The 15,135-nt window shown below is 41.1% G+C and overlaps 1 protein-coding gene across 1 annotated transcript in view; it reads right to left on the reverse strand.

The window, feature by feature from the left end:
* Positions 1-15,135, reverse strand: part of RARA (retinoic acid receptor alpha) — a 94,372-nt gene that overhangs the window by 61,763 nt on the left and 17,474 nt on the right. The window contains exon 2 of the mRNA XM_075278318.1: positions 4,860-5,318. Coding sequence (XP_075134419.1) covers positions 4,860-5,037 — 178 coding nt within the window. The 5' untranslated portion in view covers positions 5,038-5,318. The remainder of the gene's footprint in view (positions 1-4,859; positions 5,319-15,135) is intronic.

Here is a 15,135-nt window from a genome sequence, read left to right on the forward strand (position 1 = left end):
TTCCCTTTATGAAAAGTCTGTGTGGTACAAGAAGCCGGGGACCTGTAAATTAGCTTCTGTACATTTTATCTGGACAGGTGGTAGAATGGATAGGGCAAAGTCAGGTTCTGCTTGGTATGCTGTGGATCCAATAGGTGGCGCTGTCTCCTGTGACTGTTACTGAGTCACCACCTGCTGTATACACAAACCAGCTGGGTTAGGGCTGCATATAGAAGAGGCATAGTTAGCCTCTAGTTCATCAATGCAATACCCAAAAATGCCAAGGCTGTGGGTGAATTAGCTGTCATAGGTTGGCAGTGGAGCCGAGCCAGCACCACCTACTGGATCCATATCTGGCCAGAGTGAGAGTCTCTGACTAAAAATAGATTCAGATAGAAAGCAATAAGTAACTAAGGTCATATCGGCTGAATGAATGAATGAATGAATGAATGAATGAGACAGACAGACAGACAGATAGACTGTAAACAGTGCCTCTCTGGGGAGAACTGAGGACTTGCTGTCGAGTCCCAATACCAGGAGAACTTGTAATAAGCTTCTTTTACAAGGACCTTTTAAAGAAAAGGTGTGAACAACTACTTTAAGACTCCGGAAACTACCATGTCTCCCAGCGTTACCCTATAACCTTGAGTGAGCTGTAAGTATATTTATATTTGTTTTGGAAACTTGTAGCCAAGCATTCCTTATACTAGAAATAACCCCTCACCTGCCCAGCATAAAGGAGAGCTCATCACTGGCAGGCATGTAGGGATATATACAGCAGAGTCTGTCTGCCATCTGACAAGGAAGGGGTTACATGCCTGCCCTCCAGGGACTTCTTATGGCAACTGCACAAAAAAAGCCACAAGGAAACATGGATTTTCAATTATCACTTGACCAACTTCACACCTAAACATGAAAATGTCTCCAATGAGTTGTCCTCTGAAGGTCAACTAGGTAAGTGCTCTTCTCATAATAGTAGGCAAGAGGGACCGGCCTCAGCATCTGTACATCACAAGCTGGACCAGTCCCTATGCTTCCTAACAGGAACTGAGAGGGCGCTCCTTAAGAAGGAATGATCCATAAACGTGTACTCTCCTGTGTCGGGAGCTGGAGAAGAAGTCATGTCCTGATTTTTCTACCTAGGAAGGTGTGTGGTCATGGCTGGACTGACCCACTAGAGAACCGGCAGATCAGGCACAATTTATACAGTAGGACTGCCAAGGTCAAGCCAAAGTAAACCCTGTTTGTAGGTGACTGTGGAGCCAGGGCCTTGTCACTAGGATCTAACTGGTATGGGTTTATCATAAATACCCTACTAGATCTTGATAATATGTCCTGCGAGCACAGTGATACAAGAATTGTACATGTTCTGTACAGAAGAGGGTGAGCCCCTACAATAATTCCTCTGGTGGACCCACTGCCTCATTTACACCGGGCAATCATGTGACCACTGGGTGCTCCTATGCATGGCAGAGCTACTGGGTCCTAGTAGTCCCTACGGCTATCCTGTATTACCGCAACAAAGATGGGGTCTAATGCATAGGGGTCTGAATTTCTACCCGATGTCTGTGACTTCCTGAGGGTCAATTTACATGTATTAAAAAATAAAAATACTAAAAGTATAAAAAAAAAAGACAACAAAAACACCACCTGCACCAACCCTACCCACAGCGGACCCCGATCACCCTGCACTATGCTTATTATATAACAATATGTGGAACCTTTGCTTAGCGTATGAAATAAAATAAAAAATAGAATAAACATATTTTTGTGCAATTTCTTTGTAATATTACTAAGCACTGGACAGAAAACACACTGTTCTGTAAGGGGCTTATTTTTATTTCATCAAATTGTTCCCCCACAAATGTCTGTGACCTCTTTATCCAAAATCAGTCAATGAACTTTTGGTTTAAAGTAGTGAGACGCTCTATAAGGGGTTTATAAAGAGAATGTGAGAAACATATGACCTACTGTGGGTTTATTAGGAAAAAGATCTGGTACATATCCTGTTGTCAGTGTATTAGGAAGAGATAAGACGTATCTGTTCTGATGCCTGATCACAGAGCACACGCTCTACATCCTGAAATATTCATGTACTGTCATCTGATCCTAGATCAAGGACACCTTTATATACCTGAACCAAAGGAATATGGATCAGGGCAATGGCAGGAGAGTGCACAATGACACCAGGCGGTCTTATATCAGGGAGTTAATAGAGGGGATATGTAGTAAATTGTAATAGCTGTAAAATGAGGGGGTTTACTCAGTCCCCCGACACCCAGCCCAGCCCCTCTCCCCAGAAGCAGCTGATTATTCTGCCGCTGATACACAAGCTGTCAGTAGTAAATGTAATCAGGGACAGGACGGAGAATTTATCATCCACCATTGACCTGCCAGCCTGGGGATGGGAAAATAGCAGCTAGTCTGTAACCCACTGTGCGCCAAGCCAGATGCAGACTAGCGTCAAAAGAGTCACATTTAATAATTTTTTTTTTTATTAATTTCAAAATATGTTATCTAGAAAATGTATGACAAAGTTGTCAATGTGTAGAACAGGCAAGCAAGACACTGACATCATGAGCCAATAATATTCTACACCACATAGATCCATCACGTTGGAGCCAGTCTGAGGTCACCAGACATGGCCCTTGTCTGAAGGTCTCCTATGTTCACCAGTAGTCACTATCATATTTTTACATTATTTACGTTAAACTGATGTATTCATTTGGCCAAAGTCAAGAACTGCTGATATATTTCTTACCGTTTATTAATATGGGGCCAAGACATCTATGGCGTGAACACATGCATTGGACAATACCATAAGATGCCAGCCATGTTTTAATGTATTGATGTAACCCAAGCAAAAAAGAACAATGTACCTAGTATACATATTGTTGGATTTTACGCCAATAGTAGTACTAGCCAATGGTCTTCACTACACCAATACTAATGTTATTGGAAAACATTTTAACATATTAGGAAGGTGGGATCGGACCAGAGCACCCGAAGATAATCATGATTATTGTAGTAAACGCCATATTACAAGAATACACCACCCAGGTCAATAATGTCACTTCAGGAAAAGAAAAACACAAGAAAATAATCCTAATTATTTTAGGCATGAAATAAATTCTGAATATTGTAGGCAAAGGTTAACAGTAATGTGGTTATTCCTATCCAAGATGCAGCATTTTGGCTTACAAATGCTCCATAAGGGCCTTGAGGACACAAAGACCTCAGAAGGCCAAAAAAAGAGAACAATCAATCTTACAACGAAGTTGCTCAGCACATATAATCCCATAACATTGCAAATCTCTAAGCATGCACTGAGGAGAGGAGGGAGCAGCGAAGACTTAAAATTTAAGGTACATTTATGAGGCCACATTGTTAAAATATACTGCAACACATTCGAAGTAATGGTCTTTCCGAGACTTGAATTTTAATCAAAGCCAGAAGATTTGCACTTTGTGATATGACGGCCTGCGGAGGAGGAAAAACTCCTTCCAGCTATCTCTTCCACACACCCCCGACACAAGCAAATGTCCTGGGATCAGGCCCCCTGAGCAGAACAGGTAAATCAATCAAACAGGGAGTCATTGAGATCTATCTCTTATAACAACAGAGCCATCTGTGTCCATGTGAGGACACCCAGAGATCCGGCCTAATCTCACACTGTCTCCATTACAACAGCAGGAACATTGGAAAACACCATCTAAAAGAAAGAAATCTACAAATATGTACAAAATCTAGACAACGCACTAAAACAGAACGTTAAATAATTATTAATAATTATTTTAAAATAAGAAAACGAAAGCAGCAAAAATAAAAAGAACCAAACTATAACCCCAAAATCTGAAATGTTCTAAATTTATACTATATACTTAATAATAAATGGATGACGTTAATAGAAGTGCATTTAAATATTTCTATATTAATACGGCTATTAATACTATATCTACAATAGGGGTAGACAATAGACAGGACAAAGGAAATAAAACCAAATATAGTCACCCTTGAACAAAGGGCAAAAATAGCAAATAAAGGGCCTAAAACAGAAAACTCCACACTTCTGCCATTGAGGGCCATGGTGTGTTTGGATCATAAAGTATAATTGTTTATATGCTTTATGACATATGTTACATACATAGATGCAAAGACAGAAGAGCATAAAACGTGCGCCCTGTTCCCACATGCTAATAAAGCGCACACATTCATGAGACCCTGCCGCCTTTGACTGTACTGTTACCTGTAAATTATTTAGTAATCTAGTGAAGGAAATCTAATGAAACCAATATAGTGTAACATTCAAGAGCAGGGTCTTTTTTTCTACTCCTACGGTTTATGAGGTTGTATATCTTAATCCATGAGAACGTAGTGAAAACTGGAACGCAAGAAAATGTTCAATTTAGTTTGTAAAAGGAAACTGGAAATTGACATTGGCGCAAAAATAGCCTATGAATTCTATTGCAAACCATCGTGTATTTGATCTAAGTGATCAACCTATCAGCAAAAACAAAATTCTCCTGGATACAGTCTGCCGGGGCAGGAATAATTTGTTTTTACCTTACACCACTATTCTTGAACCCATATGTTGTACGGTATAAGAAACACCCACCAATGCACCAAGAGGGGTTCGGATATAGGTATATAAAGAAGCACTAGCCATCTGCTTAGTGCTAGGACTATGGACCTTTCTGGGCCATTTATAACAGTCAGTACAATAGAGAGATATATTATATGAAATGTTTTTACCTACTCCCAGAAAACTCCATTAAGCCTAAAAAATAAAAATGACTCAAAGTATGTGCAAAGACAAGCATAACAAATAACAGCACAGACATGAACATAGGATTGTGGTTGAATTTAGCATCAATACTCACTCGCTGGAGAGGGTGTGCTATATCCACTGAGAGGGAGCTGGTGCTGTACTCCGGGCAAAGCTCCTGGAGGGGACACACCACCAAGCATGTGAGGAAAGAAGAAGGCATAGTGAGGAACAGGGTATCCATTCATGTGACCTGGCCCAGATGGCGGGCAGGGAGAGTCGTTACTAGTCATTGCCAGGTGCCCAGTCTACCAGACTGGCTCAAACCCTTCGAATTTCCATCTATGGTTGTCCCAAAGAGGGGATACTCCCCCCAAAAGCAAGTGGAAAGGTGCCGTAGATCCAAGGCTCAAAGTTGAGATCCAAGAAGAGATTAACACACTTATAGGTTTACTGGGCAAAACTCCTGGTGTAGGTGCTAAACAGTTCTGCAGGCATCCAGTGTCTCATAGACCAGGGGTAGAGCAACCAGTCTCCTCGATGGTGTGGCGGGTATTCAACACAGCAGGAATCACTGCAAGACAAAATCATAAAAATGTCTCACTAAAAGAAAGGAACATAGGGGTTTGTAAAGGTAGTTTGGACTGTGTATTTTTGTTCTCCTCAGCCATTTAGGTTTGGTCTTGCCCCAAGAAGATTATTCATAAGAGCGGTCATTGTATATTCCTAATAATTGTACCCCAGTACCTTCTCCAGTGAACTACCAGGACCTTATTGGTCTTCTATTACCATCTTAATCTGCCTACACCAACCTTTTGCCAAATGTCTTCCATCCCTCATCCACCATCATGCATGTTCTTACTAATGTGTACTACTGCAGGTCAAGTTAAAAGCTATATGCAGTGTCAAGGCTCAATGCCTTAGAATTTCACAGACCTGATCATGTAATGTTTTCCAGTTCCTCATGTTCATGACTTTTTTTTTTTTTTTTTTTTTTTAACATTCCTCTTTTTCTGCTACTACCATGTTGCATCTACTTATTTCCCAACTTTGATGAATACCCCTATTGCTTCCTACATCGACCCTCACTCCATTTCTTCACCATCAACCTCCTCATTGCTTTCCTTTAGCTTTCCCTGTATGTACACTCGGGGACAGATGCCTGCAGTGTGGGACGCAGTGGATCCATCACTCTGATTACACGCTGGCCGGGAAGGGGGATTTGGGAGGATTTTTTTTTATTCTGGGATTCGAGGGTCGTAAATCTCGACGCGGCGTGAGAAAAGACCCGTCCTTACAGTTCAATTACACCAAGCTAATGAGCCACCCAAGAAAAATGGGGCTATCGAAGATCTGTACAGGAGTCAGAACAAGAGAAAGGCAGGGAGGGGGGGGGAGAGATGCACTGCAAAGCCAAGACAAATCAAGAGATTGTCAGAAGAGACATTCAGGAAGAAAGAGCAGGACAGACAGTCGGATAGAGATGCCAAGAACAAAAAGGGAAGGACAGAGAACAATATTAGAAAAGGACAACAAAGAATAGTAAGAAAGCTGTAGTGCAGACAGGTAGCTAAACACACACAAAGCACAAAAAGACAAAAACTCACACACAAATACAGTGTCTAGTATCAACACACTAGAGAGGACAGACCCACACAGCGGCAAATACTGAGAGACACACAGTAAGAGACATACATATAGAGCACAGAAGAGACAGAGGACATATTGTAAGAGACATATACAGTGACATATAGCTAGACATACATATAGAGAAGAGACGAGAGAACATATTGTAAGAGACATACACGGTGACACATAGCTAGACATACATATAGAGAAGAGACAGGACATACCGTAAGAGACATACACGGTGGCACATAGCTAGACATACATATAGAGCAGAGACAGAACATACTGTAAGAGACATACACGGTGGCACATAGCTAGACATACATATAGAGAAGAGACAGAACATACTGTAAGAGACATACACAGCGGCACATAGCTAGACATACATATAGAGAAGAGACAGAACATACTGTAAGAGACATACACAGCGGCACATAGCTAGACATACATATAGAGAAGAGACAGGACATACCGTAAGAGACATACACGGTGGCACATAGCTAGACATACATATAGAGAAGAGACAGGACATACTGTAAGAGACATACACAGCGGCACATAGCTAGACATACATATAGAGAAGAGACAGAACATACTGTAAGAGACATACACAGCGGCACATAGCTAGACATACATATAGAGAAGAGACAGAACATACTGTAAGAGACATACACAGCGGCACATAGCTAGACATACATATAGAGAAGAGACAGGACATACTGTAAGAGACATACACGGTGGCACATAGCTAGACATACATATAGAGAAGAGACAGAACATACTGTAAGAGACATACACAGCGGCACATAGCTAGACATACATATAGAGAAGAGACAGGACATACTGTAAGAGACATACACGGTGGCACATAGCTAGACATACATATAGAGAAGAGACAGAACATACTGTAAGAGACATACACAGCGGCACATAGCTAGACATACATATAGAGAAGAGACAGGACATACTGTAAGAGACATACACGGTGGCACATAGCTAGACATACATATAGAGAAGAGAAAGAACATACTGTAAGAGACATACACAGTGAAACATAGCTAGACATACATATAGAGAAGAGACAGGACATACTGCAAGAGACATACACAGCGGCACATAGCTAGACATACATATAGAGAAGAGACAGAACATACTGTAAGAGACATGCGCAGTGAAACATAGCTAATCATACAAGCACAGCAGAGAAGAGACAGAGGGAATACAATAAGACATGCAGAGTGCCTCACAAATAGAACAGCATAGAGACAGAGGTTACAGAGTGAGAGACATACACAGAGCCAAATAGCTAGAGACACACAAAGAGCAGAGGACAGACAGAGAAAACATATAGAGACATAAGCAGGGGCACATAACATATAGTGACATACATACTGAGTAGAGACGAGACAGAACATACACACAGTAGCCATGGCTAATTCACACAAACTTTTTTTTCTTCTACGTGTCCATGTGGTATTCTCTGTCTAATCTAACTAACTGATCTTATAATAATAAATTGTTCTATTCACATGAATGTTTTCTGCAAAGACGCATATACACCCATACTGCAAAAATAAAAAAATATCCATTATACCATATAAAAAAAAAACATTGTGTCTGGATCCGTATTAAATCCGTGTTCAGTGGCTTGGGACAACAAAGGATTGTATTTCAGATCTTATCTATATCTAGGAATATCTGCAGACCTACAAACTGATCCAATATGAGCTCTGATCATGTCATATGGACAAATGGATGCAATAAGGCCTGCGCACTGATCTCCATACAGATGAAACTACTATGCCTCTTATACAACATTTGCTGGTCACAATACAGATGCGTCTTTTTGTACTTGAGTACGTTTTTAGAGACATTTACAGCGAAGGTATAGATATACAAGAGAGAAAAGACCCACATATAGAGAGACATTCACAATGGAGGGGAACATTCCTGGAGATAAACATACAAAGCAAAGAAGAGATATATAATATATACATATATATACATATTATGTATGTGTACAGCAGAGAGAATATACAATCATGGACATGGGTAGCACAAAGAAGAGAGACATTCATATACAGACACTGGCGTATAGCCAGACACACATACAGGACAAACAGAAATATACACAGCACAGAGGACAGACAGTCACATGCACAGTGGCAGAAGAATATACATGGGGCATATGGTATTCAAAGAGAAGAGAGATGGATATACACAGCACATTAGATAGATCAGAGATATAGAGAGTGGCATATACAATAACCAGATACACAGATCTAGAGAAAATGTATACATGTATATACAGCAAATAGAATAGACATGAATAGTGATGGGGTAAAAAAGAAGGAAACATACAGAGGAGAGATGGAATTATAGATAAAGTGGACTTTTGTACAGACTGAAGACAAGGATATATTTATACACACAGTATGGAAGATAGACATGTATACGGGAGATGGTGAATAGAGATAAACACATAAAAGAAAGCCAAAGCAAATAATACACATGTACAAAGAGGACAAACAGGCAGAGACTGAGACATAAAAATACACACACAAAAGACTAGCAAGCAAATAGACACACGCCGAAAGGCCAACAAACAAGTACATAGAGGATAGTCAAATAGAGACACACACAGAGCATACACTGTTAGGGTGGTAGAAACAAAAGCGTCTATAAGGGTCCAAGGAGACCTGCCATTGTAGACAGAGAAGAGGCGCAGATCGACAATAAACACGTTATTGGCACATGTTTACATTGGCCTATTACACAGACTGAGGCACAGTGACCAGGGAGGGACAAACTCTACAGAAATTATTTAGTTATATTTAATAATGGCAGTGTACCCATGAAAACACCCGTAAAGTGATGAATCAGCAATTTATTGCCTGATCGGCAGTACTTATAGATAGGCCAGTTATCCCACTTTTAGACTATATACCCCATATGCAGGCGCCTAAAAGCGTATTGTCACATCAACCTTTCATGGAATAGATAAGGAGGTCGAGTCATAAAAACAGTTGTACATGGCTGTGCTATGCTGTTTCTGATTGTCCTATAGAGATAGGTTAGATTTTACAGCATAGCTCACTGTCCTACACGCTTTCTATTCAATTCTATGAGGGTTTCAGAAACAGGGCAGAATGGTTAGTAGGAACACTGAGCCTTGTATTGTCATGTCAATTATGGAATAACCCCCTAAGTCAGACGACCCAACAATCGATAGATAGAACAATTGTTCTATCTACTCTAGATAATGTAACGGACTCCTAATTTGTATATATTACTCATTATCACAATCCTATGACTTTGACAGACATTTCCATTGAGGGAGATGTATATGTGAGATATCATGGTCAAGAGGGTTCTGCTATGGGAAAATCTTTCATACTGTAACAAAACATCTCTATATGAAGTTTAATAGGTCAGATGACCTAATATTTTATGTATAATATGATCTCTATCGGTATGGGTCAAACAATATATTGCCAAAATGTGGGAAAAAGAACCTGCTGCTGCTTCACGTACAGAACTTATCAAACCAAAACATAAAGCGTGTGCTTAGACTGTCCCTGTAGTCTTCAGTGGTGACAGTCTCTATAGATGCATATGGCTTGGGTTCCTTGGGCCCACCACATTGCATTATTCTGCACTTTTATTGCATACACCACGTGCACACTCACTGTTACCTGCAACCCAGATTTTTGGACTGCTGTTTGCCCCTCATATTTTCAGATCTATATGAATAGGGGCCAGAAAATGACTGGATTGGGGTTTATGGTCAATTCTTAATGTTTTAATCTGGAAAACAGCAAACAGGAATGTCTCTACTAAAACCAATTGGCTGGGTCAAACCATGTTCAGCCCTAAGTTATCTAATGTGTATAACAAACTTTATGTAGACACATTATAGAGCATATTTTTTAAATTTATGCTTACTTGTATAGAGCCATCATATTCCGTAGCGCTTTACAGACATTGACAGTCCATATAGGCCTCACAATCTACATTCACTATCAGTATGTCTTTTGGAGTGTAGATAGCACGAGACCGGGAACAAGACATTCACCCATGATCACTGAGGCAAAGGTCCATTTACAGGGAGCATGCACAACAAGTGCTTAGTAGAGGACACACACATACTCACATATATTACGGTATATTAAGGATTCCTGAGATTTCACTGTAATTATTGCATTGCACTATCATTCATCAAAGTGATTAAATCCTCCCTCTCATTTCGCCAGGCAGATTACCATTACAAATGCTTATTGTTCTGTTATGGTTCACATTGGACCAATAATGGCTCCGCATGAATGGGCCTTAAGAGACCAACAGATATCATATTATGATCAATAAGCAGGATCGCCTCTGAAAATACCAGACAAAAGCCAGACTCATTTTCAGTAAATTTTAGACTTGCACAACATATTGTGCAAATGTCTCTTAAGGTGGCATGAAGTCATCTCTCCAGACAAGGAAGTAGTTAAAACCCCATGTAGATAAACAGCCAGAATATGAAGTGTACTACTAAGGCTGGATTTACACGCCGCTTTGGGTTTTTTTCTTCCTTTTTTACTGAACTACTAGATGCAGTTACTAAGTACAGTAATAAGTAGCACCTATTACTATGCATTTCACCTTTATACTAGCAGCCAGAACAACAGAGATTCTCAATCCACAGGATAGGGATTAAGTGCCCAATTGCTGAGGGCCCGACCGCCGGATCCCACAGCTGTCAGGAGAATGGAGGACAAAAGTCCACCTAAAGCCTTTTTGTGAATGGAGCATCATTGAGCTGGTGTCACCGGTGCTCCAGTCACTTCTATGGGGCTGTGGGTGTTGATAGAGATTACAGTCATGGCAGATCCATAAAAGTGAATGGAGCGTCGGTTATGCAAGCGCACTGGTGCACCATTTACAAACAGGCTTTAGGCGGAAGCATCAGCAGATTATTCCCCTCTGCTCACTAAAACAAACCTGCACGATCAGGTTTTGGGGCGTTGCATGCTCACAATTTCAGTAAAGATGCATTGTTGTACTACATAGAAAAAGTCACCACAGCAAAATCTCTACATATGAACGGGATCTCATCTTCTATGGCCATTTTATGTAATCGGTATGAGTGACTCACATTGCATGGAGCATTAGGAGGATACCTTCATAGTCTGTGCTAGTTTTTAGGCATACGGCCCAACACCTACACTCACCGGCCACTTTATTAGGTACACCTGACCAACTGCTCGTTAACACTTAATTTCTAATCAGCCAATCACATGGCGGCAACTCAGTGCATTTAGGCATGTAGACATGGTCAAGACAATCTCCTGCAGTTCAAACCGAGCATCAGTATGGGGAAGAAAGGTGATTTGAGTGCGTTTGAACGTGGCATGGTTGTTGGTGCCAGAAGGGCTGGTCTGAGTATTTCAGAAACTGCTGATCTACTGGGATTTTCACGCACAACCATCTCTAGGGTTTACAGAGAATGGTCCGAAAAAGAAAAAACATCCAGTGAGCGGCAGTTCTGTGGGCGGAAATGCGTTGTTGATGCCAGAGGTCAGAGGAGAATGGCCAGACTGGTTCGAGCTGATAGAAAGGCAACAGTGACTCAAATAGCCACCCGTTACAACCAAGGTAGCCAGAAGAGCATCTCTGAACGCACAGTACGTCGAACTTTGAGGAAGATGGGCTACAGCAGCAGAAGACCACACCGGGTGCCACTCCTTTCAGCTAAGAACAGGAAACTAAGGCTACAATTTGCACAAGCTCATCGAAATTGGACAATTGAAGATTGGAAAAACGTTGCCTGGTCTGATGAGTCTCGATTTCTGCTGCGACATTCGGATGGTAGGGTCAGAATTTGGCGTCAACAACATGAAAGCATGGATCCATCCTGCCTTGTATCAACGGTTCAGGCTGGTGGTGGTGGTGTCATGGTGTGGGGAATATTTTCTTGGCACTCTTTGGGCCCCTTGGTACCAATTGAGCATCGTTGCAACGCCAAAGCCTACCTGAGTATTGTTGCTGACCATGTCCATCCCTTTATGACCACAATGTACCCAACATCTGATGGCTACTTTCAGCAGGATAATGCGCCATGTCATAAAGCTGGAATCATCTCAGACTGGTTTCTTGAACATGACAATGAGTTCACTGTACTCCAATGGCCTCCACAGTCACCAGATCTCAATCCAATAGAGCATCTTTGGGATGTGGTGGAACGGGAGATTCGCATCATGGATGTGCAGCCGACAAATCTGCGGCAACTGTGTGATGCCATCATGTCAATATGGACCAAAATCTCTGAGGAATGCTTCCAGCACCTTGTTGAATCTATGCCACGAAGAATTGAGGCAGTTCTGAAGGCAAAAGGGGGTCCAACCCGTTACTAGCATGGTGTACCTAAAAAAGTGGCCGGTGAGTGTATATCTTCCTGATTAACTGAGAAGGACAAATGTTTATGTGGCAAGTAGGAAAAAAAAAAACCTAATGACATTAACAGAGAGAGAAACATAATGGTCAAGATTTAGCCACAAAAGAATAAGGGGCTGATCCAAGAAATGAGGATGGATCGGATACAGAATATGTGTGGAAATAAATATATAAATGCAGAAGGAAGAGAAGCATGTTAAGTGTATGAGACGAGAAACTGGAGCAGACGCAAAGTGACCAGGCCGCCACTTTCATACACAATGCCAGGCTGTGCTTGTCCTAAAATGGCCTTGCAAGACACATTTTAATAGGTTCTGCATGAAAGCCGAGTCTGGAAACACAACCCCAATCCTCAACTGCTGGCGCGGAGCCAGCCTTTCCCAGAACACTGCTGTTTAAAGGGATACCAAACTATTTTTTTATTGTCTTTTACAGGACCACTAAATGTAAGAAGTCAATTGCTGAAAATTACTAGTAACGTTTACAAATATGGATGCAAAAAGATGTGGTGACTTGTACGAACTACAAAAATGCTGATACTCGGGGAGGAGGAAATGACTTTCTTTAAAGACGCTGAATTAGCTACAGTACATTACAGGGAAAATACACACGTGTAACCTAATGTGAAACATGTATTACTGGCACTGTGTTTACAGTCTACGGGTTTCCCCAGAGAGATGGCTGACAACTTTTTGCAATAACTAAGGGCGCTAAATCTACAGAACTGGGTAAAAGTGAAGCTTATAGGAATATCAATCACAAATATGTGAAAGTATCTAGAGATTGCTAAAACTAGACATGTGGTATGAAGTTGTGCTACGGGGAGGAGGGTCATGTTGGATTTCATCCTCAATCCTTTGTTCTCATGGGTACCTTAAGGCTAAGGCTCCACGTTGTGAAACGCATCATGGTGGTTTTTTTACATTGCTTTGCGTTTTCACAATGTGGGGCCTTAGCCTTAGGCTGGTTTTATATGGGTGTATTTGATCGATGAAACACAGTCTGTATTTCACAGGGACTCGCACTCCCAGCATCATAGTCTGTACATGTTTTTAATATGGGACAATAGTGCTGCATAGAGCCCAGGACTCCCAGCATTATAAATGATTTAATGCTCAGAGTCCAGGGTCCCTGCACAGTGTTCAGTCTGGAAAATATAGTTGACATCCAGTCCGTATGTCAAGGACTAAATACACTCATGTGAAACCGACTTTAGGGTATGTCCACATGGGACAATTGCTCTGCTGTTTTTTAGTTGTAGGTTAGGATTTGGTTGAATTCTGCTGTGAAAAAAAAAAAAACACCAGAAAAAATGTGATTTTGCAGAATTCATATGCTTTTAAAAACGCATATCTCAAAAATGGAAACTCGGGAAAAGCAGTGAAAGACAAGTTTTTTTTATGAGTCTTTTACCTCCCCCCCCCCCCAACACCAATTTTTTAAAGCCATGTTTTGTATGTGTGGCCTAGAGAAACATAACATCCACGTGAAGTCAGTTTTTTTTAACGACCATCACATGGCTTCATTAAATTCAATAGGTGTGAATGGGACTATTTACATGACCACTTTTTTGATAGTCTGTATTAGGGTAAGTTCACACTGGGTTTTTTGGACCTGATTTTTGACGAGGAAATCCGCCTCAGAATCCACTCCAAAAAACACCTCCCGCAACGTGCATCGGCATTCAGTCGCGGCATTCCGCTGTGGATTACGCCCAAATGAATGCGCCAATTCGGAAGGGAGTGTCACGCTGTGGACACCCATGGCTGATTCAGCCGCGGAATCTGCCGCTAGCTAGGACAGCTCGCTTCTTTTCCAATAGGTTTCGTTTTTTGGAGCCGAATTCTGAGGCAGAGTCTGCGTTAAAATCCGGTCCAAAAAACCTCGTGTGAACTTACCTTTAATGGGGCTTTCCGTCCCCCATTTCACTTGAATAGCACTGGACTGTAATGTATTGACATTATGGTTGCCAAGAATCAGATATTGTCCCTTTCAATTGCGTGAATTCGCATGAAATTGTTTCACTTCCTATTACGATAAAGCTTACGTATAGCCGATTGCACATGTTCCTTTTACTTTTTTAGATTTATGCAAGAAGCCATGAAATCTTACAACACATCTGAAGAATATGGAGTAAATAAATGTAGTGTGATGTATTGCTTGACATTTACTGTAACAAAGATTTTTTCAGACGCATATACAGTATACATACTGTACTTTATTCACCCGGGGAATAAAGAGTTAAATCAGTCAGCCTTGTAATACACTCACGCCTCCATAAAATTTTAGGAGATTCCCCACAGACACAGAAAACTTACAAATAC

This window comes from Leptodactylus fuscus, chromosome 6 (assembly GCF_031893055.1).
Source record: "Leptodactylus fuscus isolate aLepFus1 chromosome 6, aLepFus1.hap2, whole genome shotgun sequence".
NCBI classification, from domain to species: Eukaryota; Metazoa; Chordata; class Amphibia; order Anura; family Leptodactylidae; genus Leptodactylus; species Leptodactylus fuscus.